The sequence below is a fragment of the Saccoglossus kowalevskii genome, chromosome 22 (genome assembly GCF_978046115.1).
Source record: "Saccoglossus kowalevskii chromosome 22, keSacKowa6.1, whole genome shotgun sequence".
Taxonomy (NCBI): domain Eukaryota; kingdom Metazoa; phylum Hemichordata; class Enteropneusta; family Harrimaniidae; genus Saccoglossus; species Saccoglossus kowalevskii.
In genome coordinates this window covers 13,624,824-13,651,053 of record NC_140662.1, presented here as the reverse complement: position 1 = coordinate 13,651,053, position 26,230 = coordinate 13,624,824, and the positions used below count along the sequence as shown (strand labels likewise).

Genomic DNA, 26,230 nt, shown 5'->3' with positions numbered 1-26,230 from the left:
CATTTGTTCGTTCAAATTGCACTGAAAACAGAAACACACCATTCCACCGAAACTTCTTGTTCCAACTTTCAAACCAAATATATATAAAAACTGCAGTTATCTTAAATAATGCTTCACCGAACATCCACCATGCAACTTCAAAAAGTAAAATAGGGAACGCTTTAACAACCAAATGAATGTATTTAAAATATGATTTTAAGATCAATTGAGACTTGGTAATATAATTCATCAATTAAATCTGTGTTTGAAATACATCTATTTCTGACTTGTCGAAAGCATAATTATTCAAATTAGAGTGGAATTGATGTATTGAAAATATATTCCCAGAAACTAACCTAGTCACGTATATCCTCCCTATCACGTCTTCTTTTCTGTTATTATTAAAGCGGGGGTGTCGTCATCTGCGCACGCGCGGGAATTGAATCCCAAGTGATGATAAAAACACACGCTAAGAATGCAAAGGCTCATGGGTAAACGCTTCTTTGTAAAAAAAAAATGACACACTATGGCCACCTGTGCCATACACGCGGCGGCTTCGATAAATATGTTGTTAGTACCGCCGTTATATAAAGGAAGCACATTGAAGTCACAACAGGCAGTATGGCAAAAATAAGATACAACATGCCAGAGACCGAAAGTAACTTGCACTAATACCTCGATTAAAGAGTGTGGGCGGAAAAGAAAGAAATGTGAGGTGAAAGAAACATCTTTCGACACTCCATCGCCATTTATGCGATCATCAACATCTCATTTACACAAAGACCTATGTAGTAGCGATGACCAATAGTTCAAAGTAAGTACTGTAAACGTTGGTCAAGTTCATAAAGATGATTCATCACAACAACTGCCAATGCAGACACTTCACTTCAAAGCTGGAGAAGCACTGAGTAAACTGTTGGTCTGAATCAAATACATGTGACGTTGGCCAAGATACATACCTCATACATAACTCAAGTGTCGCATACGACTTGTTTACCACTTCCGTGTGACTGAGAATATTCTAGAACCGTACTGGGTGGAATTTTTAGAAACTGATTGAATAGGTAATAGAACACTGTAGGAGGCAATAGAAGGTAATGGAACATTCTAGAAATTTGTAGTAAGTTCCAGACTCATTATGTATGCTGATGTAATGGTCTATTTATAGACAGTGTGGGTATATATAGGGGAGTTGTTCAGCACTGAGATCAGATCAGAGATCTCGTTGAATTGTATTGGAGTTTAAGTATCTAGTCATTGGAGTAATGGAGTTTTACCGCGTTATTGTACTTGATGTTTGCAGAGTATAATAATACCAGTACCAGTTGAAACCTCATCTGTTGGCTCCGTGTTCGTATTTTATCATCGCCGCCAGGGAAGTCTTTCTGTTACTGTTGCCATTTTGGTATTTGAACCATCACACCTGTACTATACCAATTATGGTAATATTACGTTGCGTGTGATATCAAGACAAACCTGGGAATTGAGAGAAGCTTGAAAATGTAAACATATCAGTCCCAAAGAATCACATTTCATTTGTGTCCATTGGATTCGATCATGTGTGTGAACAACTGGATAGACTAATGAAAGTTCACACTGGTCTGATTGGTATCTCAAATAATGCTAATGTCAGACATTTTTATATCGATTTATCTAGTGAGTTCAAGAATCCCCCTGGTGGCCAATAGAGAGTATCATAATCTTTCATCTAGAAGTGTCAACCGAGAGCGTAGTGCAATTGATAGGATCAAGAAAGCTAAAATGAGTCATAGTAATATGCAATATGCAATTAAAGGTGAAAAACTATGTAACTTCATAACCCATGCATGTGTTCCACAAGAGTTTATACCTCAGATCCTGAATATTGACGACATTTGACAAAAGTTACATGAAATGTATGTATCAGAGCAGATCAAAGGGAATGATCTTTGTGGATCTTGCCAGGTCAAGCACAGATATTAATAAAAAAACAAGCAATCAGTATTTATGTGTTCATCCTAATACTAAGAGCACTGTTTGAAACAAGTGAATCAGGGATCCCATACATGGATAAATCTAAGATGATCTATGCCCTTCAGCAATTGGGAAGAAAAGAATCACATGCAGATGATACAGAGATGGTTCCTAATCCCAACGAATCTAATGATATCAGATGTTGACAATCAAACCAAAAATCGCAAGAGTGGATGGAGCGGTCATTGTTAAGAAACTAGCCAAAAAGCAGTGACAGTAGAAACAGCTGAAGATATGAGCATATCTTTTAATGACAGTTTGTGATGAGATTACTCTTGTGCTTGACACATACACAGTGGGTTCTCTGAGGATTTCAACCAGGGAAAAATACCTCATGGCAAAACTGTGGTCCAATATCAAATCAGGGATGATATAATCATTATGCACATTTACAATAGTCGATTCCTTTCTCATGATCAAACAGGCAGATTTGACAAGCAGAGTATCTAGCAACCAAAACTCTTGAATACAACTAACACAAATCTAAGCTGATTGTATCAGCATCTGGTAATACTAAGAAATGATAATTTGCAACCACGAGGAAGCTGACAAATTGATGATATATCATGCAATACATGGCTTCCGTAATACCTCCCAACTAACGATGGCGTTATCATCTTTGCAGATGCTTTGTGATGAGACTGAAATGACTGTTATAAAATTTCTCGTTTGGCTAAATTTGTATGTATCGCTTATCATCCAAAGCGCATTCATATTCAGTGCAGTGAGGTATTTCTTCTGCAAACATATGGCTGAAAGTGACAAACTTCCACCCACAGTGTGTTGCACTGACACAACACATTCAATGAGCGTATATCCATTGGGCCAAGCCAGCATTGTACATCATATTTTCCTGGACCCACTACAGAAAGGCTTTTATAAAGATAAAGAGGCTCTGTGTATTATCATCATCAATATATACAACTACGTCATTTGGGTAACCGTTGTACCATATATATGTCCGCCACAAATATCAGTAATACAGAATAATCTCATAATTGTATACAATATTACATACATGGTGACATACAGTCATACATATAACTGCGTGTTAGAAGAAACATGCTAATTTTGTATTTTTGTCATTTGTCGAGTGGTTGGGCTTACAGTAATTAAATATATAGAGTGTTTTCATTCAAAGTTTCAGTCTTAAGAATATAAATTTGTAGATAGAAATCCTGTATCTAGGCAGTTTACAAAAAAATGTTTATTGATTTTTTTTATCTGTAATTCATAAACTTTCAGAAAATGGATAGCTTTGCAAAGCTCAAAAAACCCAACAAGAATACAAAGTGATATGTAATATTACTATTACTAATAAAAATTATCATCAAATTATTAAATCAGAATATTCATTGGTGAAGGCCACTGATTGAATGAGACGTGGATCATGAAAGATGAATAGTAGAAAGTCTGGTGAACACCTAGTGAACGTGATATGGCACCTATATCAACGGGTATTCAGTAGTTAGTTATTTTAACAAATTTGTATTACTTTCTATAATTAAATAGACCATCTATTTTTAGCCAGCATAGTTATAAATTTCTCTATATTATTTTGCGTATTTTTTGCATCATTATACAACTTCTTATATAAGTTATTTGAACATGACCTCCACACCTGTATATGAACTGGTCTCTATGATAATCTTTCATAACATTCATTTTGTACATTGTTAGCCTCCCATGAATCTATTGAAGATATGCTGTTTGCCTGGTAACCAGAACCCACACAAAATGGTGAACGTAAGTTTTTGCATCTTTATATTTTTGAACATATTGACAAATATTTTCTTTTGCCGGCTATTTTTCTACAACAACTGTAATCATATCTAAGAGCCACTTTATACGGCCATCTTCAGTTTTCTTTGCTTCATTTTTACAGTGTTGAAATAAATCTTCAAAATAATCTTCACGTTTCTCTGCTGGTATGCACTCCATGTGATGTGTCATCTGCCGACAGATAGCTAAAACAAATGTACGTAATTAATAATTTAGCGAGTCCTCTTAGAAGAATATAGTACACATATACAGTGTTTTGTTGTGTGAAGACAATTGACAAACCTTTATATCATAATAAATGCATATCAATACTTGCGAAAAACTTAAATTTGTATTAATTCAATCTTAATAATATGTCTGTGAGAGCTTCGCCTTACTCCAGCAATTATGACTTTATCATCTAGAATCAAATCCATTTCGAAGTATGGATTGTGTATACTACTAATACCGGAAGTGGAAGCAAGTGCCTTCTGCCTAAAAGAAATATAACATTGGAAATCTAACATAATTTATAACATTCAGCCATAATATACTATATATTTGGTTTACCTAACTGTACATACTGGGTAAGGAAATGAATCATGCAGGGCCTATTATTATGGGGTGGGGTCTATAGTACAGCTGTCCAAGCTTACACAAGGGCACGACTGCTGAAATGAGATGTTATATTGGTCAGACACCATAATCAAATTGGAACATAGTGTGTACAATGCAAGCTAGAACAAGAATAGAGGCAATGACCACAATACTAACAATTTGTCAACACAATTAAATGTGAACATAGCACGTAAATCAGACCACGGTGTGTAAGACGAGGATGTGATTCTCTGTCCTGGCATGACCCCACCTCCTGATAGACATAAATATTGATAGTAGAGTGAATTAAAATTGTTTTCAAAAACTGCCAAATGATGCTAGTTTGGATCACGTTACAATAACAGTAACAGAACTGGCAGTCTACTTTGATGAATGAGTTTGGGTGGTGCTATCCAGGAAATCAAAGGGTTGACCTAAAGAGGGGCCAGCCAAGTGTGATATAAGCTGGTTCAGTTATATGCAGGAACATACTGGGAGGCATATGTCTTGACTACACTGAATAAGGCTGATTACCACGGTGGTGTCATCTAGGTTTCACCATAGGCTACACCATGACATGAGCCCAACACTACTTTAGGAGGCCCATGATTGTCATTGCTATTATAATACCTCTGAGCTGATCCAGCATTCAACTTTGTGATGTTGGGTACAGACTATGCGGGTAACACCCAGTAACTAGCACTCAATGTCAATGTGACATGACCAAGGGTAGTTAATTTCAGGGCCGAGTAGATGGGGTGTCACTCACTATTACAAAAATAAAGTTGATAGTCAATCCGCAGATATAAGATATAGTTCTGGTCAATGGGGAAGGCTGTAGCATGGTCGAGGTTACTGGTAGAAACTTGGCAGCAAAGAACTTTGTCAAATTACGTCTGAAGTTTTAGTAGCAATGTTGTGCTTAGATATGTAGGAATGTATTGCACTCCCTGAGTTAATTTACCATGTTTGATGTCAAAGACAATTAGGACCAAAAATTGAAGACACAACAGTTCAAAACATTATCATCACACAGCAACAGCCACTGCCGCATCGGTAGCTCAAATTTACGTGTACCATACATAGACATGCATCCTGGAGTTTCAAAAATGTTTCATAGGCTGAGTGTTATCAGTAATATTTTAACCATGTCTTGCTTTGTCCTGTAACCAACACTTCTAAAGAACTGGTCAGTGTTTTCATAGGCAACTGTCCGGCTTTACCCATAAATCGTCTAGTTTGTTGGTTGCAAACTGTCTGTGTTTACTCGTTACTTATTTATTTATAATGAATGTACGTGAGTGTGCAAAATAATCACTAATATTTGAATTGAACTGTTTTCTAGTGGCAAGCCTTCAAACTTGAACAACGTTCCTGCAGATAAAACAATCTGTAAAGTAGCCACTCTACCAACTGAGCTGAACAAGTGATGGGTGAAGGAACCACGATGGCTGAGATAGCTCTGCTGTAGCAATGCACATTTTAATTTGGATATTGAAGGTGTCACAAAATGAAGAAGTCCACCTGTAGCACATTTATGTATGATATCAAAACAATATTGCAGAACTTTAACAAGAAGTCAAAAATATCATCTATTGCCAAAAATACTAAAATATTCATCAAAATTGGAAAATTAAAATAATTATCACGAAATAAACAAATCAGAGAGAGTTCTACGGGCGGTATCTACATGTATAACAACTAAGCAATCGTACTTGTTTTTTTTGATAAGAAGTCGAAAATATAATATTTTATCAAAAATTACAAAACTATTCATTTTAATGAATGAAATGAAAAAATCTAAGTGAGGTCTACTCAAGATACATATGCACTGATTATCAAAGCGATCAGACTTGTACGTGGTTTTCAAGAAGAAGTCGAAAAAGTAAAAAGTCGCAACCGGAAAGGGAGTTGAATCTATACACAAATACATAAGCTATATAGTTACCTCTTGCGTGCACTTCATTGTTAGCAATTAAATCCCGACCTTCTGACTCACAGAAAATAACCTTGAATCCAATATTTTTCAGTATGTTAGCAAAATCATCTTTATTAACACCTTCTATATAAAGTGGATACGTATAATCCTGAAAATACAACAGAAAAAAGACAACTTTTTCACCCGGTACAACTCATTAGACAAGAATTTGTTTCATGAAGGAATAACTGGCTTTTTACATGTCGTAGAAAAATGTCATAGTTTAAATTTAAGTTTCAAGCAATGTCTAAATCACTATGAATGGTTATACAGTTGTGGGAATCCACGTTAGCAGCTGGGCGACAAGCCAAGCAATATTTCCATATTCAATCATAGATGGCCTTATAGAACTAAGCGACTTGAACGCTTTTCTTAAATAGTGTTCCATTCTCTACCATAAACCTTGTTCGCACTGGGTGAAATAAGACGATATATCCCTTTGTCGGAATCTCCTTTTAAATAACAAGCAGCCTGTCGGCTGATATGGCTACACTATTTCAAATGAATAATGAAAACAAAATTATATATCAGATCAATCTACCTCAAGATTTTTCACTAAACTCAGTGATACGAAATAGAAAATCAGTAATACATATAGCTCTGCCCGACTTTGTCGACAGTAGTAACTGTTATTTTTACTGTATAAAATATTGAAAATAAAATTCCCTCAGTTACAAGTATTTCCTGCCATGTGAATGAATGTCACGTTTATATCGTCGACGCCATTTTGAATCCATGAAGAAATCAACAATAGTTTGTGTATATCAAAACCGAACTACAGATGGCGTGCTACCTAGACCTAAATTAAATTACACAGGCGTTTTTAGTTCTGTCAAAACACATCCTGCAGCGAAGTAATTGTAACCTGTGTGAACAAGATAATAATCGCAAGGCGTACGTAATACAATTAGTCGGACAATAAAACCCATAACAACCTCGACTGGTGGTATCTTATCATACTACTCCCCGAGAAACTGCGAGAAATATTGCTTTATTTATAGTTAACGTGCTATCTCTTAGTACACTATTGAAGATATGAGCCAACGATAACCAACGATTCTAGTGTCTTTGTGTTAACACAACTTGATTAACTTACATGAAAGTAGTGTTTCCATTTTGGAATATCCATACCACTAATTATCGCTTGAATCCCATGTGATGACTTGAGTACAACATTGATAAAAGCACGTCCACCTGGTTTCAAGCAGTCACAAATCCCTCTCAGTGTAACTGATTTCCAATTCTTGATGTACGGCAGAACATAGTAACACACCACTTTATGAAAGTTATTATTCCAGCTTTCTTTAAAACCGTCTGCATTTCCAGCATCAGCTACAATATATTGAATCTTCGGGTCGCTGTTCATCTCTTTAGCAGTGTCAATCATTCCCTGGTTAATGTCCAGTGCTGAAAAATGATTTTACTTGGATGAGCTCTGTAAACATTAAATTAACCTAATCATGTAAGCCATATGTACTTTTACATATACTTGGCAACAAACATAGGGGTTAAGACACTCCGAACCGAATACGAATTTTGTAATACTAAGCGTGTTACAGTGCCTATGTGCAAGGGAATTTAGATTTACCAAATGTTGCTAGAAGAAACCCGTAACATGTGTCTCATTCCTCGAGCTAGTCCCGTTGAAAATGTAACAACTACAAACTCTATGCCCGCCGGCTATTGTAAGTGTGAACACTCATAATCCCAGCTGGAAATCGCCATCTAAGTTTATACGAGACCCATATCTTGCGCGTGCGTGGCTCGACGACCACCGCCCTTTAATAGTCAAATTTCATAATTCCAAGTTGCAATACTCAGGGAAATAAAGCACTCACAACAATTCTATCGTGTATATAACTATATCTGCACTTCTAACGTCATATCTATGCAATGTTTACGAGTAGTGAGGATTTCTCTATCGTTATTGTGATACAATTCACAAACTCGACTCTAAGTGTCACGCTAAACCTCTGCACATTGTCTGATGGGGACGTTATATGCTTGCCGTGGATGACCTTACTGTGTGATATTACTATACTGTTTTGACTGGTTTCTATAATCCCAGAAATATCCCATTTATTCATATAATGATTCTTGTCAATAATAATTATATGACTCTGCGTAGCGATTGTGTAACTCGCCGAATTTCGACTATTGCAGTCTGTGAAAGGGTAGCAGTGTCACACTGGCCATACTTTGATTTTTTGAAGACCATTTGTCACAGTGTAATCACACGGAAATGCGATATTCGTGTAGTGTTTCGTGTTGATAAAAATTCTCAAAATTTTGAAAACCATCTCTTTTCTGAATTTATTTAATTTCGCGTGTGTTTAATTTTCGCGGTTTTGACCTATCCAAGCTTTTTCGCGGATTGTCGAAAAATATTATTGGGTAACAAGGTAAAGTTTTAATGAAAAACAACACAACAGCATTGCTTAGTAGCAAATGTTACCTGATAGGTCAAATCGATAATTAACAAATCAAACTTTACCCAAAGAACTAAAAATTCATGTTGATAACGCCGATAAAATACTATCCAATCCCACAGACATTGCAGAAGCCTTCAATAACTACTTTGTTAATATTAGACCCAACCTTGCCTCAAATACTACCACCCCCCACCAAAAAAAATTGATCACTATCTTAATGACCCTAGTATGAATTCCTTCTTCCCTGTACCAACCACAGAACAGGAGGTAGTTTTGTCATTAAGCCATCTTGATCAGAAAAAATCATCAGGCTATGACTTTTTACCGGTACGACTTCTTGTAGATGGAGCTGATATCATTTGTAGACCACTTTGTTACCAAACGCTTCAGCGTGGTATTAAGAGTTTGTTTTCAGGAGTGGGTAATACCAAGGTGGGAAATGGATGCACATATGGGGTTAATTCCTTGAATTGCAATATAGAGGGTTCAGGCTGAAATACAATATATAGTGTTTTCATGTTTCGTCTGATATTTCTGTGGTATTCTGCTGCTGTAAGTAATGCACGATTTGTTCCGAAATTCAGTATGTTGTGTGCATTCCAGGGTTATTCGTTTTTTGCTGAAAACACCCCTATTTTTTAGTGGCAGAGTCGAATAGTTTCACTCCCACTGGGAAATCTGCATTGTTGCTTGAATGAGAGCTAATTAAACACATTTTCCATACCGGCGAAAGAGTATGCAACAGCCAATTTTAACAGCCTGTCACATGATTTTACTCTGAATGTCAACATGAAAAGAGGCTAGTCCATTTTACGCAGGAGTAATTGGGAGTAGAATATGTGAGGGATAGTATCAACAGAGATGTGTATAGTGAAAAGTAACATCTATCCTTCTTTTGCATCTCTGAGCATTTCTGTTTTAGTATATTGGTTTGAAAATGTTGAACTTGCATGATTTGCAATGTGTGTTTTTTTACTGGAACTCCCCTATTGATCGAATCCCGGGTTTGAACGAGAACGGCACACCACGTGATTCGTTTGAATACAATGCTGATGGCAAACATGCCGTGCTACTGCGGTACTCCACTGACGGGATGACTTACTAGTACTGCATGCTACAACTTCGCTTGTGATGTTGCTTGTTAGCCGTGGATTAAATGAATCTTGATTACCAGTCAAATGTTGCTCATTTGACGTTGGTAATCTTTATTTGGAACTGAGTAACCTCCTGGTACTTCGTACTATGATAAAAATCAGTCAACATACATCATGTTCTCTCAATCGTAGTACTCCATGTGATGTACACCTAATATGCCAAAAATGTTGCTGAACGATTTGAACTGGATAAAAATACTAGACAAAAATTTGTTTACAAAATAAAAATACTTCGATTGCCAATGAAAACAAACCGGTAAAAAAAAAAGCAATATGTTTTCGGCTGTTATCATGGTAGGACATGAATGTGAACCTAACGTCTGTTTATAACTAAAACCGGGCACCTTATACGAGGTTCGCAAAATAACATTCAGTCTTTAGAAGTCACTTTATTTTATTGTTAGGACGTATTCAGCCGTTAAATGTATTATTTCCAACCGTTTTGTGATAGTATTTTCTAGATTGGTGGCAGCATTTACATTTTATTCAAAGTTCAAAGCTGCGTTGGGATTACGTTGACAGTGGTAACAATGTCGGCGCCGGTGATCTCTTACCAGTGCGCAACGTAGCCAAAATAAAAGACATGCTCATTTAGACACTGCTATTACAAGACTGGTAGGAGGTAATAAATTTGGGGCGAAAGTATTCAAAAAACAGATTTTGGCTGTTGCTATGGTAGCGGTAGGTCAGAATTGTTTTTCCAATTAGTGATTGTACGACCTGCCTGTCAAGTATGAACAAAATCAGCCAAGCCAAAAAAAATCACAGAAGAGTTAAAAAGCCATTCCTGCTGAACAGTTACTCTAACTTCGGGGTCAACTTTCTCATTAATGAAAAAAGATATCAAAAGTCCAAATAGTAACTTTTTGCCCACACTCAAGCCGAGTACAATGAGTTATGTCTGAGGTGTTGTATCACAGGGAGTTGGACAAACTTATGTATTTTAATAAATTATTGAATAATAAAATGTTATATAACTTTTCTTTTACCCCCTCCCCTTCCTGGTATCTATTTCAAGTAATCACTATTTTTATTTTGTAAACACATTTCCGTCTGCTATTTTTGTCGGGTTCAAATCGTTCACCAGCATTTTTGGCATGTTAGATGTACATCACATAGAATACTAGGATTGGGAGAACTTAATGTTTGTTGACCACCTGGAAACTGGGTTTTATAAATCTTGAAGGGCTCTCGGAAGATCCACCCGCAGCCTGGACCCGCAGTAAAATCTCCGGTTAATATGCAGCCGCAACCATCAACATCGATATACCATGAGGTTTCTGCTGGCGACTTTGCGGCGTTACTCAGTTCCAAATATAGATTACCAACGCCAAATGAGCAACATTTAACCGGTAACCAAGACTCAGTCTATCCACGACCAGCAAGCAACATCACAAACGAAGTTGTAGTGTGCAGCTCACGAGTCAGCGACGACCGATGTCAACGAAAGTCATTCCGTCAGTGGAGTGCCGCAGTTGCACGGCATGTTTGCCAATGCACAGATCTGTGGAGGAACTTTTAACTTCAACATAAACCGTGTATCGTAGTCGCCCAGTTTAAGTTCTGGTTCTGTGGTGGTCCCAACTAAAGGGCGACAGTCGTCGTGTCGCGCCCTGTTCGATATGGGACTCATAGCGACGTATGTAACGCGTGTAAAATACATTGTTTATTTACATGAAATTCGAACACGCGCTGCGCTAAGACCACCGCGCTTAAACATCCACGAGTTATTTATTCGGACAATGACTCAAATTAGACGTCTGATTATTTTATTTTCACACGTACAGCGACACGCGTTCTACACTGACAAGCGTTGCTAGGTCGCAGCACTGTCTTGGAGCATATTAATGGGCAATTGGGTTCCCCGACCTAAATTTCTATCCCGGTTTGTTGCACGTTCTTTTTTTTAATATGGAATAATCAAATATGGGACCTATGTATAATAACAGAACCCCACACCCTCCCCGTGGCTTCGCTCGTGAAAGTACGGCAGCAGGATACACCGCATCACTCGTGAAAATAACTTCCATACGCAATGAAAGCCACGGGGAGGGTATCTGTCATAATACTTCATTATCACTGAAAACATTTTTCCCCTGATAAATAAATTCCAGTGAAAATGCCATTTCCCCTCATACTCTATTGAGACACAGCGCAGTGAAAATTAGATTCACATGTAATGCTTGAAAACATGTCAGCAAAAATAAATTAAGTGAATTTCTACGTGTCTTCATAATAGTTGGAAATGAACAAATTACCCCCGACCCTACCACTCCATATACAATGTAAACTACACCCCAAAACATCCTTTCACCCACAGTTACTACCGTGTTTCACCAGTGTATTCTATTTGACGTCAGGAGAAATTGAAATAAACAAATTAATTATAATTTCAGCCTCTAGTTGAGCACTGATTAAATAAACTACCTCGTCTTTATGTCAACTTGCTGTTATTCGTTGCCTACATCAGTGACTTCAAAATATATGTTTCAATCCCAGGAATTTCACTAGCTGTTAATTGCATGGGAGTGCCAGTCTTTAATGAATTTCTATTGTCATGTCAATTTCTTGCGATTACTCGAACATTAAGCTGTAACCACATACCGCCTAGGTGCTGTAACTAAATCCTGGTGTAAGCACCGGTTAGACAGGCTTGAACTATGCATGTGAAGCCAGCTGTGGGGTATATTCAATCCTATAGATTTCTCATTGTTTGGTAACTATTTGCTGCAAATGCAACAAAAATCAATATAAAAATATAGCTGCAGAGCAGCTATTAACGGCTTTCAAGAAAAAGGAGCCATAACACCATTAAATTTGGGGAAAAAAAGATTGAAGATTTGATTTGTGCAATGTATATACGTGTAGGTTACACGAAGTTCTGGCCCAATGCCTTCATTGTAGCGCTATTTCCATGTCTCTAACTTCAATAGTGCTCGAGATATTATATGCATATTTAATGAGCTCTATGACCATATATAGTCAACGGATATGTTGGCCAATTCTCTTTTCTATTGCCTTCAATATAGTGTTTGTTCCATGTTTGTACATGGAATAGCGCTTGAGATATTAGAGACATGCATATTAAATGAGTTCTATGACCATATATGGTCAACGGATATGTTGGCCAATTTTCTTTCCCAGTGCCTTCAATATAGCATTGGTACCATGTTTACACTTGCAATGGTGCTTGAAATATTGGAGACATGCATATTTAATGTGTTCTATAACCATATATGGTCAACGAATATGTTGACAATTTCTCTTGTCCAAAGCCTTCAGTATACCGTTAGTTCCATGTTTGTACATGCAATGGTACATGAGATATTGGAGACATGCATATTTAATGAGTTATATGACCATATATAGTCATTGAACATGTTGACAATTTCTCTTGTCCAAAGCCTTCAATATAGCAATGGTTCCATGCCTGTATGTGCAATAGAGTCTGAGATATTATAGATATGCATATTTAATGAGGTATATGACCTTATATGGTCAACGAATATGGTGCCTCATTCTCTTGACCATTACCTTCAATATAGCGTAAGTTTCACGTTTGTACATGCAATAGTGCTTGAGATATAAGAGACATGCATATTTAATGAGTTCTATGACCATATATGGTCAACGAATATTTTGGCCAATTCTCTTGTCCATTGCCTTTAATATACCGTTAGTTTCACGTTTGTACATGCAATAGTGCTTGAGATATAAGAGACATGCATATTTAATGAGTTCTATGACCATATATGGTCAACGAATATTTTGGCCAATTCTCTTGTGCGTTGCCTTCAATATACCGTTAGTTCCATGTTTGTACATGCAATAGTTTTTGAGATACAAGAGACATGCATATTTAATGAGTTCCAAGATGGCGGACGAACCACGTGACTAATCGAAAATCTGTTTCAGTCACTTTTTTTGGCATGACATGTACAAGGTATATACAAATTTTCAGGCAAAATGGTGCAGCCGTTTCAGAGAAGAAGTCGTTTGAAGTTGGCGGAAGAATAATAATAATAAATATAGCTGCAGAGCAGCTATTAACGGCTTTCAAGCCTGAATGGCCATAACACCATTAAATTTGGAAAAAAAAGTTTGAAGATTTGATTTGTGCAATGTATATACGTGTAGGTTACACGACGTTCTGGCCCAATGTCTTCATTATAGCGCTATTTCCATGTCTCTAACTTCAATAGTGCTCGAGATATTATATATATATGCATATTTAATGAGTTCTATGACCATATATGGTCAACGGATATGTTGGCCAATTCTCTTTTCCATTGCCTTCATTATAGCGTTGGTACCCTGTCTGTACATGCAATACTGCTTGAAATATTAGAGACATGCATATTTAATGAGTTCTATGACCATATATGGTCAACGGATATGTTGGCCAATTCTCTTTTCTATTGCCTTCAATATAGTGTTTGTTCCATGTTTGTACATGGAATAGCGCTTGAGATATTAGAGACATGCATATTAAATGAGTTCTATGACCATATATGGTCAACAGATATGTTGGCCAATTTGCTTGTCCATTGCCTTCAATATATCATTGGTACCATGTTTATACTTGCAATGGTGCTTGAGATATTGGAGACATGCATATTTAATGAGTTATATGACCATATATGGTCATTGAAGATGTTGACAATTTCTTTTGTCCAAAGCCTTCAATATAGCAATGGTTCCATGTACAGACATGGTTCCATGTCTGTATGTGCAATAGTGCTTGAGATATTATAGATATGCATATTTAATGAGGTATATGACCTTATATGGTCAACGAATATGTTGGCTCATTCTCTTGACCATTACCTTCAATATAGCGTTAGTTTCACGTTTGTACATGCAATAGTGCTTGAGATATAAGAGACATGCATATTTAATGAGTTCTATAACCATATATGGTCAACAAATATTTTGGCCAATTTTCTTTCCCAGTGCCTTCAATATAGCATTGGTAACATGTTTATACTTGCAATGATGCTTGAGATATTGGAGACATGCATATTTAATGAGTTATATGACCATATATGGTTATTGAAGATGTTGACAATTTCTCTTGTCCAAAGCCTTCAATATAGCATTGGTTCCATGTCTGTATGTGCAATAGTGCCTGAGATATTATAGATATGCATATTTAATGAGTTCTATGACCATATATGGTCAAGGAATATTTTAGTCAATTTATTCTCTTGTGCGTTGCCTTCAATATACCGTTAGTTCCATGTTTGTACATGCAATAGTTTTTGAGATACAAGAGACATGCATATTTAATGAGTTCCAAGATGGCGGCCGAACCACGTGACTAATCGAAAATCTGTTTCAGTCACTTTTAATGGCATGACATGTAGAAGGTATATACAAATTTTCAGGCAAAATGGTCCAGCCGTTTCAGAGAAGAAGTCGTTTGAAGTTGGCGGAAGAATAATAATAATAATAATAAACATAACAAAAACAATAGGCTTTCAAGCCTGAAGGGACTTGAAAGCCTAAATATAGCTGCAGAGCAGCTATTAACGGCTTTCAAGAAAAAAGGGCCATAACACCATTAAATTTGGAAAAAAAAGTTTGAAGATTTGATTTGTGCAATGTATATACGTGTAGGTTACACGACGTTCTGACTCAATGCCTTCATTATAGCGCTATTTCCATGTCTCTAACCTCAAAAGTGCTCGATATATTATATATATGCATAACTAATGAGTTCTATGGCCATATATGGTCAACGGATATGTTGGCCAATTCTCTTTTCCATTGCCTTCAATATAGCGTTGATACCCTGTCTGTACATGCAATACTGCTTGAAATATTAGAGACATGCATATTTAATGAGATCTATGACCATATATGGTCAACAGATATGTTGGCCAATTTTCTTTTCTATTTCCTTCAATATAGTGTTTGTTCCATGTTTGTACATGGAATAGCGCTCGAGATATTGGAGACATGCATATTTAATGAGTTCTATGACCATATATGGTCAACGGATATGTTGGCCAATTCTCTTTTCTATTTCCTTCAATATAGTGTTTGTTCCATGTTTGTACATGGAATAGTGCTTCAGATATTAGAGACATGCATATTAAATGAGTTCTATGACCATATATGGTCAACGGATATGTTGGCCAATTTTCTTTCCCAGTTCCTTCAATATAGCATTGGTACCATGTTTATACATGCAACAGTGCTTGAGATATTGGAGACATGCATATTTAATGAGTTATATGACCATATATGGTCAACGAATATGTTGGCCAATTCTCTTTGCTATTGCCTTCAATATAGTGTTAGTTCCATGTTTGTACATGAAATAGCGCTTGAGATATTAGAGACATGCATATTAAATGAGTTCTATGACCATATATGGTCAACGGATATGTTGGCCAATTTTCTTTCTCAGTTCCTTCAATATAGCATTGGTACCATGTTTATACATGCAATAGTGCTTGAGATATTGGAGACATGCATATTTAATGAGTTATATGACCATATATGGTCATGGAACATGTTGACAATTTCTCTTGTCCAAAGCCTTCAATATAGCTATTGTTCCATGTCTGCATGTGCAATAGTGCCTGAGATATTATAGATATGCATATTTAATGAGGTATATGACCTTATATGGTCAACGAATATGTTGGCTCATTCTCTTGACCATTACCTTCAATATAGCCTTAGTTTCACGTTTGTACATGCAATAGTGCTTGAGATATAAGAGACATGCATATTTAATGAGTTCTATGACCATATATGGTCAACGAATATTTTGGCCAATTCTCTTGTCCGTTGCCTTTAATATACCGTTAGTTCCATGTTGGTACATGCAATAGTTTTTGAAATACAAGAGACATGCATATTTAATGAGTTTCAAGATGGCGGCCGAACCACGTGACTAATCGAAAATCTGTTTCAGTCACTTTTAATGGCATGACATGTAGAAGGTATATACAAATTTTCAGGCAAAACGGTCCAGCCGTTTCAGAGAAGAAGTCGTTTGAAGTTGGCGGAAGAATAATAATAATAATAATAATAATAATAATAATAATAATAATAATAATAATAATAATAATAATAAATATAGCTGCAGAGCAGCTATTAACGGCTTTCAAGAAAAAAGGGCCATAACACCATTAAATTTGGAAAAAAAAGTTTGAAGATTTGATTTGTGCAATGTATATAAGTGTAGCTTACATGACGTTCTGGCCCAATGCCTTCATTATAGCGCTATTTCCATGTCTCTAACTTCAATACTGCTTGCAATATTAGAGACATGCATATTAAATGAGTTCTATGACCATATATGGTCAACGGATATGTTGGCCAATTTCCTTTCCCAGTGCCTTCAAAATAGCATTGGTACCATGTTTATATATGCATTAGTGGTTGAGATATTGGAGACATGCATATTTAATGAGTTATATGACCATATATGGTCATTGAAGATGTTGACAATTTCTCTTGTCCAAAGCCTTCAATATAGCAATGGTTCCATGTCTGTATGTGAAATAGTGCCTGAGATATTATAGGTATGCATATTTAATGAGGTATATGACCTTATATGGTCAACGGATATGTTGGCCAATTCTCTTTTCAATTGTCTTCAATATAGTGTTTGTTCCATGTTTGTACATGGAATAGCGCTTGAGATATTAGAGACATGCATATTAAATGAGTTCTATGACCATATATGGTCAACGAATATTTTGGCCAATTCTCTTGTCCGTTGCCTTCAATATACCATTAGTTCCATGTTTGTACATGCAATAGTTTTTGAGATACAAGAGACATGCATATTTAATGAGTTCCAAGATGGCGGCCGAACCACGTGACTAATCGAAAATCTGTTTCAGTCACTTTTAATGGCATGACATGTAGAAGGTATATACAAATTTTCAGGCAAAACGGTCCAGCCGTTTCAGAGAAGAAGTCGTTTGAACTTGGCGGAAGAATAATAATAATAATAATAATAATAATAATAATAATAATAATAATAATAATAATAATAAACATAACAAAAACAATAGGCTTTCAAGCCTGAAGGGACTTGAAAGCCTAATAAACTTAACAAAAACAATAGGCTTTCAAGCCTGAAGGGACTTGAAAGCCTAAATATAGCTGCAGAGCAGCTATTAACGGCTTTCAAGAAAAAGGACCATAACACTATTAAATTTGAAAAAAAAGTTTGAAGATTTGATTTGTGCAATGTATATATGTGTAGGTTACATGACGTTCTGGCCCAATGCCTTCATTATAGCGCTATTTCTATGTCTCTAACTTCAATAGTGCTCGCGATATTATATATATGCATATTTAATGAGTTCTATGACCATATATGGTCAACGGATATGTTGGCCAATTTTCTTGTCCATTGCCTTCAATATATCATTGGTACCATGTTTATACTTGCAATGGTGCTTGAGACACTGGAGACATGCATATTTAATGAGTTCTGTGACCATATATGGTCAACGAATATGTTGGTCAATTTTTTTGTCCATTGCCTTCGGTATACTGTTAGTTCCATGTTTGTACATGCAATAGTGCTTGAGATATTGGAGACATGCATATTTAATGAGTTATATGACCATATTTGGTCATGAAACACGTTGACAATTTCTCTTGTCCAAAGCCTTCAATATAGCAATGGTTCCATGTCTGTATGTGCAATAGTGCCTGAGATATTATAGGTATGCATATTTAATGAGGTATATGACCTTATATGGTCAACGAATATGTTGGCTCATTCTCTTGACCATTTCCTTCAATATAGCGTCAGTTTCACGTTTGTACATGCAATAGTACTTGAGATATAAGAGACATGCATATTTAATGAGTTCTATGACCATATATGGTCAACGAATATTTTGGCCAATTCTCTTGTCCGTTGCCTTCAATATACCGTTAGTTCCATGTTTGTACATGCAATAGTTTAAGAGATACAAGAGACATGCATATTTAATGAGTTTCAAGATGGCGGCCGAACCACGTGACTAATCGAAAATCTGTTTCAGTCACTTTTAATGGCATGACATGTAGAAGGTATATACAAATTTTCAGGCAAAACGGTCCAGCCGTTTCAGAGAAGAAGTCGTTTGAATTTGGCGGAATAATAATAATAATAATAAATATAGCTGCGTTGCAGCAATGTCGGGTTTCGAGCCCACTGCCATATTAGCAGCGTTCCAAAATCAGCATCATTGACAATAATATATTAATGGAAATTGCATGGCCTTCATACTAAACATGTTACATGTTCCTGTCTGTAACAGTGCTTAAGGTATTACAATCTTGCATATTTAATAATGTCCCATGACCATATACGGTCATCAGATGTTTGTTTCAGCTCTGTTGTGCAATAACTTCAATATTGCATTGGTTGCATGTTCCTATCTGTAACAGTGCTTGAGATATAACATTTGTGCATATTTGATGAGGTCACCTGACCATATATGGTTATCACATTAGTTAGTCACATCTCTTGTTCCATAGATTCGATATTGCACAGGTTGCATATTCCCGTCTGTAATAGTGCTTGAGTTATTACATTTATGCTTATTTGATGAGGTCACATGACCATATATGGTCAACGGATATGTTAGTCACTTCTGTTGTGCAATAGCTTCAATATTGCACTGGTTGCATGTTCCTATCTGTAACAGTGCTTGAGTTATTACATTTATGCATATTTGATGAAGTTACATGACCATATATGGTCATCACATTAGTTAGTCATATCTCTTGTCACATGGCTCCGATATTGCATAGGTTGCATGTCTCTATCTGTGATTCTGCTTGAGATATTACAATTATGCATATTTAATGACGGCACATGACCATATACAGTCATCACATTAGTTACTCACATCTCATGTCCCATAGCTTCAATTTTGCACAGGTTGCATGTTTCTATCTGTAACAGTGCTTGAGATAATTCAATTATGCATATTTAATGATGTCACATGACCATATATGTTCATCACATTAGTTAGTCACATCTCTTGACCCATACCTCCGATATTGCACAGGTTTCATGTAACTAACTCTTGCAGTGCTTGATATATTACATTTATGCATATTCAATGAGGTCACATGACCATATATAGTCATCTTGTTTGTTAGTAAAATTTCATGTACCATCCCTTCAATATTGCACTGGTTGCATGTTCCCGTCTGTAACTGTGCTTGAGTTATTACATTTATGCATATTTGATGAAGTCACATGACCATATATGGTCATCACATTAGTTAGTCACATCTCGTGTCTTATAGCTTCGATATTGCACAGGTTGCATGTCCCTATCTGTAACAGTGCTTGATATATTACATTTATGCATATTTAATGAGATCACATGACCATATATGGTCATCTTGTTTGTTAGTAGAATTTCATGTATCATCACTTCAATATTGCACTGGTTGCATGTTCCTATCTGTAACAGTGCTTGAGATATTGCAATTATGTCTATAAAATGAGGTCACGTGACCATATAAAAGAAAAAAAAATATGAAAAAACATTCTAAAATCTTCTTATAAAAAACGGCTTATCGCCTGGACTCGATATTTTGGAATTAAATACTATGTCATATGATCTTTCAAAGTTATTCAGGGTTAGTTGATTTGTCGAAAATTATGCAAATGAGATGCAAAACAAAATTTAAAAAAATTCTAAAAAAAAAAGTCACGTGACCGCTAAAGTTGTTTTTGATGATATTTGTAGCCCTTGTCGCACTGCTACTATCATAAAAAAATTGGAGCACTCAGACCCTCAGAAAGGTGCGCAATTCGGCATTGAAAATTTCGCCTTTAATCCAAGATGGCGGCCTGGTCATGTGACCTACGTGTCTGAACTTAGGATATGCACCAGATCTCATATAGCTTTACCATTGTGGCAAGTATTGAATTGATCGGTCCAACGGCGTTGACATAAAGCGTGACCAAAAATTTAGGCGGAAGAATAATAATAATAAATATAGCTGCGTTGCAGCAATGTCGGGTTTCGAGCCCACTGACTTATTAGCAGCGTTCCAAAATCAGCATCATCGACAATAATATATTAAAGGAAATTGCATGGCCTTCATACTAAACATGTTGCATGTTCCTGTCTGTTACAGTGCTTAAGGTATTACAATCTTGCATATTTAATGATGTCCCATGACCATATATGGTCATCGGATGTTTTTGTCAGCTCTGTTGTGCAATAACTTCAATATTGCATTGGTTGCATTTTCCTATCTGTAACAGTGCTTGAGATATAACATTTATGCATATTTGATGAGGTCACATGACCATATGTGGTCATCACATTAGTTAGTCACATCTCTTGTTCCATAGATTCGATATTGCACAGGTTGCATGTTCCCGTCTGTAACAGTGCTTGAGTTATTACATTTATGCATATTTAATGATGTCACATGACCGTGTTTGGGCATCAGATGTGTTAGTTACATATCTTGTCTCATAGCTTCGATATTGCACAGGTTGTGTGTTTCTATCTGTTACTGTGTTTCAAATATAACATTTATGCATATTTGATGAGGTCACATGACCATATATGGTCATCACATTAGTTAGTCACATCTCTTGTTCCATAGATTCGATATTGTACAGGTTGCATGTTCCCGTCTGTAATAGTGCTTGAGTTATTACATTTATGCTTATTTGACGAGGTCACATGACCATATATGGTCATCGGATATGTTAGTGACTTCTGTTGTGCAATAGCTTCAATATTGCACTGGTTGCATGTTCCTATCTGTAACAGTGCTTCAGATATAACATTTATGCATATTTGATGAGGTCACATGACCATATATGGTCATCGGATGTGTTAGTCACATCTGTTGTGCAATAGCTTCAATATTGCACTGGTTGCATGTTCCTATCTGTAACAGTACTTGAGTTATTACATTTATGCATATTTGATGAAATTACATGACCATATATGGTCATCACATTAGTTAGCCACATCTCTTGTCTCATAGCTTCGATATTGCATAGGTTGCATGACTCTATCTGTGATTCTGCTTGAGATATTACAATTATGCATATTTAATGACGTCACATGACCATATACGGTCATCACATTAGTTACTCACATCTCATGTCCCACAGCTTCGATTTTGCACAGGTTGCATGTTTATGTCTGTAACAGTTCTTGAGAGAATTCAATTATGCATATTTAATGAAGTCACATGACCATATATGGTCATCACATTAGTTAGCCACATCTGTTGACCCATACCTTCGATATTGCACAGGTTGCATGTCCCTAACTCTTGCAGTGCTTGATATATTATATTTATGCATATTCAATGAGGTCGCATGACCATATATGGTCATCTTGTTTGTTAGTAAAATTTCATGTACCATCACTTCAATATTGCACTGGTTGCATGTTCCCGTCTGTAACTGTGCTTGAGTTATTACATTTATGCATATTTGATGAAGTCACATGACCATATATGGTCATCACATTAGTTAGTCACATCTCGTGTCTTATAGCTTCGATATTGCACAGGTTGCATGTCCCTATCTGTAACAGTGCTTGATATATTACATTTATGCATATTTAATGAGATCACATGACCATATATGGTCATCTTGTTTGTTAGTAGAATTTCATGTACCATCACTTCAATATTGCACTGGTTGCATGTTCCTATCTGTAACAGTGCTTGAGATATTGCAATTATGTCTATAAAATGAGGTCACATGACCATATAAAAGAACAAAAAAATATGAAAAAACATTCTAAAATCTTCTTATAAAAAACGGCTTATCGCCTGGACTCGATATTTTGGAATTAAATACTATGTCATATGATCTTTCAAAGTTATTCAGGGTTAGTTGATTTGTCGAAAATTATGCAAATGAGATGCAAAACAAAATTTAAAAAAATTCTAAAAAAAAAAGTCACGTGACCGCTAAAGTTTTTTTTGATGAGATTTGTAGCCCTTGTCGCACTGCTACTATCATAAAAAAATTGGAGCACTCAGACCCTCAGAAAGGTGCGCAATTCGTCATTGAAAATTTCGCCTTTAATCCAAGATGGCGGCCTGGTCATGTGACCTACGTGTCTGAACTTAGGATATGCACCAGATCTCATATAGCTTTACCATTGTGGCAAGTATTGAATTGATCGGTCCAACGGCGTTGACATAAAGCGTGACCAAAAATTTAGGCGGAAGAATAATAATAATAATAATAATAATAATAATAATAAACGGAACAATTACAAAAGGGTTTCGACCAAATGGGCTCGAAACCCTAATAATAATAATAATAATAATAAACGGAACAATTACAAAAGGGTTTCGACCAAATGGGCTCGAAACCCTAATAATAATAAATATAGCTGCGTTGCAGCAATGTCGGGTTTCGAGCCCACTGACTTATTAGCAGCGTTCCAAAATCAGCATCATTGACAATAATATATTATAGGAAATTGCATGGCCTTCATACTAAACATGTTGCATGTTCCTGTCTGTAACAGTGCTTAAGGTATTACAATCTTGCATATTTAATGATGTCCCATGACTATATATGGTCATCGGATGTTTTTGTCAGCTCTGTTGTGCAATAACTTCAATATTGCATTGGTTGCATTTTCCTATCTGTAACAGTGCTTGAGATATAACATTTATGCATATTTGATGAGGTCACCTGACCATATATGGTCATCACATTAGTTAGTCACATCTCTTGTTCCATAGATTCGATATTGCACAGGTTGCATGTTCCCGTCTGTAACAATGCTTCAGTTATTACATTTATGCATATTTAATGATGTCACATGACCGTGTATGGGCATCAGATGTGTTAGTCACATATCTTGTCTCATAGCTTCGATATTGCACAGGTTGTGTGTTTCTTTCTGTTACTGTGTTTCAAATATAACATTTATGCATATTTGATGAGGTCACATGACGATATATGGTCATCACATTAGTTAGTCACATCTCTTGTTCCATAGATTCGATATTGCACAGGTTGCATGTTCCCGTCTGTAATAGTGCTTGAGTTATTACATTTATGCTTATTTGATGAGGTCACATGACCATATATGGTCATCGGATATGTTAGTGACTTCTGTTGTGCAATAGCTTCAATATTGCACTGGTTGCATGTTCCTATCTGTAACAGTGCTTGAGATATAACATATATGCATATTTGATGAAGTCACATGACCATATATGGTCATCGGATGTGTTAGTCACTTCTGTTGTGCAATAGCTTCAATATTGCACTGGTTGCATGTTCCTATCTGTAACAGTGCTTGAGTTATTACATTTATGCATATTTGATGAAATTACATGACCATATATGGTCATCGCATTAGTTAGCCACATCTCTTGTCTCATAGCTTCGATATTGCATAGGTTGCATGTCTCTATCTGTGATTCTGCTTTAGATATTACAATTATGCATATTTAATGACGTCACATGACCATATACGGTCATCACATTAGTTACTCACATCTCATGTCCCACAGCTTCGATATTGTACAGGTTGCATGTCCCTAACTCTTGCAGTGCTTGATTTATTACATTTATGCATACTCAATGAGGTCACATGACCATATATGGTCATCTTGTTTGTTAGTAAAATTTCATGTACCATAATTTCAATATTGCACTGGTTGCATGTTTCTATCTGTAACAGTGTTTGAGATATTACATTTATGCATATTTGATGAAGTCACATGACCATATATGGTCATCACATTAGTTAGTCACATCTCGTGTCTTATAGCTTCGATAATGCACAGGTTGCATGTCCCTATCTGTAACAGTGCTTGATATATTACATTTATGCATATTTAATGAGATCACATGACCATATATGGTCATCTTGTTTGTTAGTAGAATTTCATGTATCATCACTTCAATATTGCACTGGTTGCATGTTCCTATCTGTAACAGTGCTTGAGATATTGCAATTATGTCTATAAAATGAGGTCACGTGACCATATAAAAGAACAAAAAAATATGAAAAAACATTCTAAAATCTTCTTATAAAAAACGGCTTTTCGCCTGGACTTCCATATTTTGGAATTAAATACTATGTCATATGATCTTTCAAAGTTATTCAGGGTTAGTTGATTTGTCGAAAATTATGCAAATGAGATGCAAAACAAAATTTAAAAAAATTCTAAAAAAAAAAGTCACGTGACCGCTAAAGTTTTTTTTGATGAGATTTGTAGCCCTTGTCGCACTGCTACTATCATAAAAAAATTGGAGCACTCAGACCCTCAGAAAGGTGCGCAATTCGGCATTGAAAATTTCGCCTTTAATCCAAGATGGCGGCCTGGTCATGTGACCTATGTGTCTGAACTTAGGATATGCACCAGATCTCATAAAGCTTTACCATTGTGGCAAGTATGGAACTGATCGGTCCAACGGTGTTGACATAAAGCGTGACCAAAAATTTAGGCGGAAGAATAATAATAATAATAATAATAAATATAGCTGCGTTGCAGCAATGTCGGGTTTCGAGCCCACTGACTTATTAGCAGCGTTCCAAAATCAGCATCATTGACAATAATATATTAAAGGAAATTGCATGGCCTTCATACTAAACATGTTACATGTTCCTGTCTGTAACAGCGCTTAAGGTATTACAATCTCACATATTTAATGATGTCCAATGACCATATATGGTCATCTGATGTTTTTGTCAGCTCTGTTGTGCAATAACTTCAATATTGCATTGATTGCATGTTCCTATCTGCAACAGTGCTTGAGATATAACATTTATGCATATTTGATGAGGTCACATGACCATATATGGTCATCACATTAGTTAGTCACATCTCTTGTTCCATAGATTCGATATTGCACAGATTGCATGTTCCCATCTGTAATAGTGCTTGATTTATTACATTTATGCTTATTTGATGAGGTCACATGACCATAGATGGTCATCGGATATGTTAGTCACTTCTGTCGTGCAATAGCTTCAATATTGCACTGGTTGCATGTTCCTATCTGTAACAGTGCTTGAGTTATTACATTTATGCATATTTGATGAAATTACGTGACCATATATGGTCATCACATTAGTTAGCCACATCTCTTGTCTCATAGCTTCGATATTGCATAGGTTGCATGTCTCTATCTGTGATTCTGCTTGAGATATTACAATTATGCATATTGAATGACGTCACATGACCATATATGGTTATCACATTAGTTACTCACATCTCATGTCCCACAGCTTCGATTTTGCACAGGTTGCATGTTCATGTCTGTAACAGTGCTTGAGATAATTCAATTATGCATATTTAATGAAGTCACATGA

The 26,230-nt window shown here is 36.1% G+C and overlaps 1 protein-coding gene across 1 annotated transcript in view; it reads right to left on the bottom strand.

Annotated features, from left to right (window-relative positions):
* Nucleotides 1-3,525: 3,525 nt before the first annotated feature.
* The window catches only part of LOC100369663 (uncharacterized), a 41,218-nt gene continuing 18,513 nt past the window's right edge, over nt 3,526-26,230 (bottom strand). The window contains exons 2-4 of the mRNA XM_085496159.1: nt 7,425-7,735; nt 6,299-6,437; nt 3,526-3,959 (exon numbers count right to left, since the gene is read on the bottom strand). Coding sequence (XP_085352285.1) covers nt 3,796-3,959; nt 6,299-6,437; nt 7,425-7,735 — 614 coding nt within the window. The 3' untranslated portion in view covers nt 3,526-3,795. The remainder of the gene's footprint in view (nt 3,960-6,298; nt 6,438-7,424; nt 7,736-26,230) is intronic.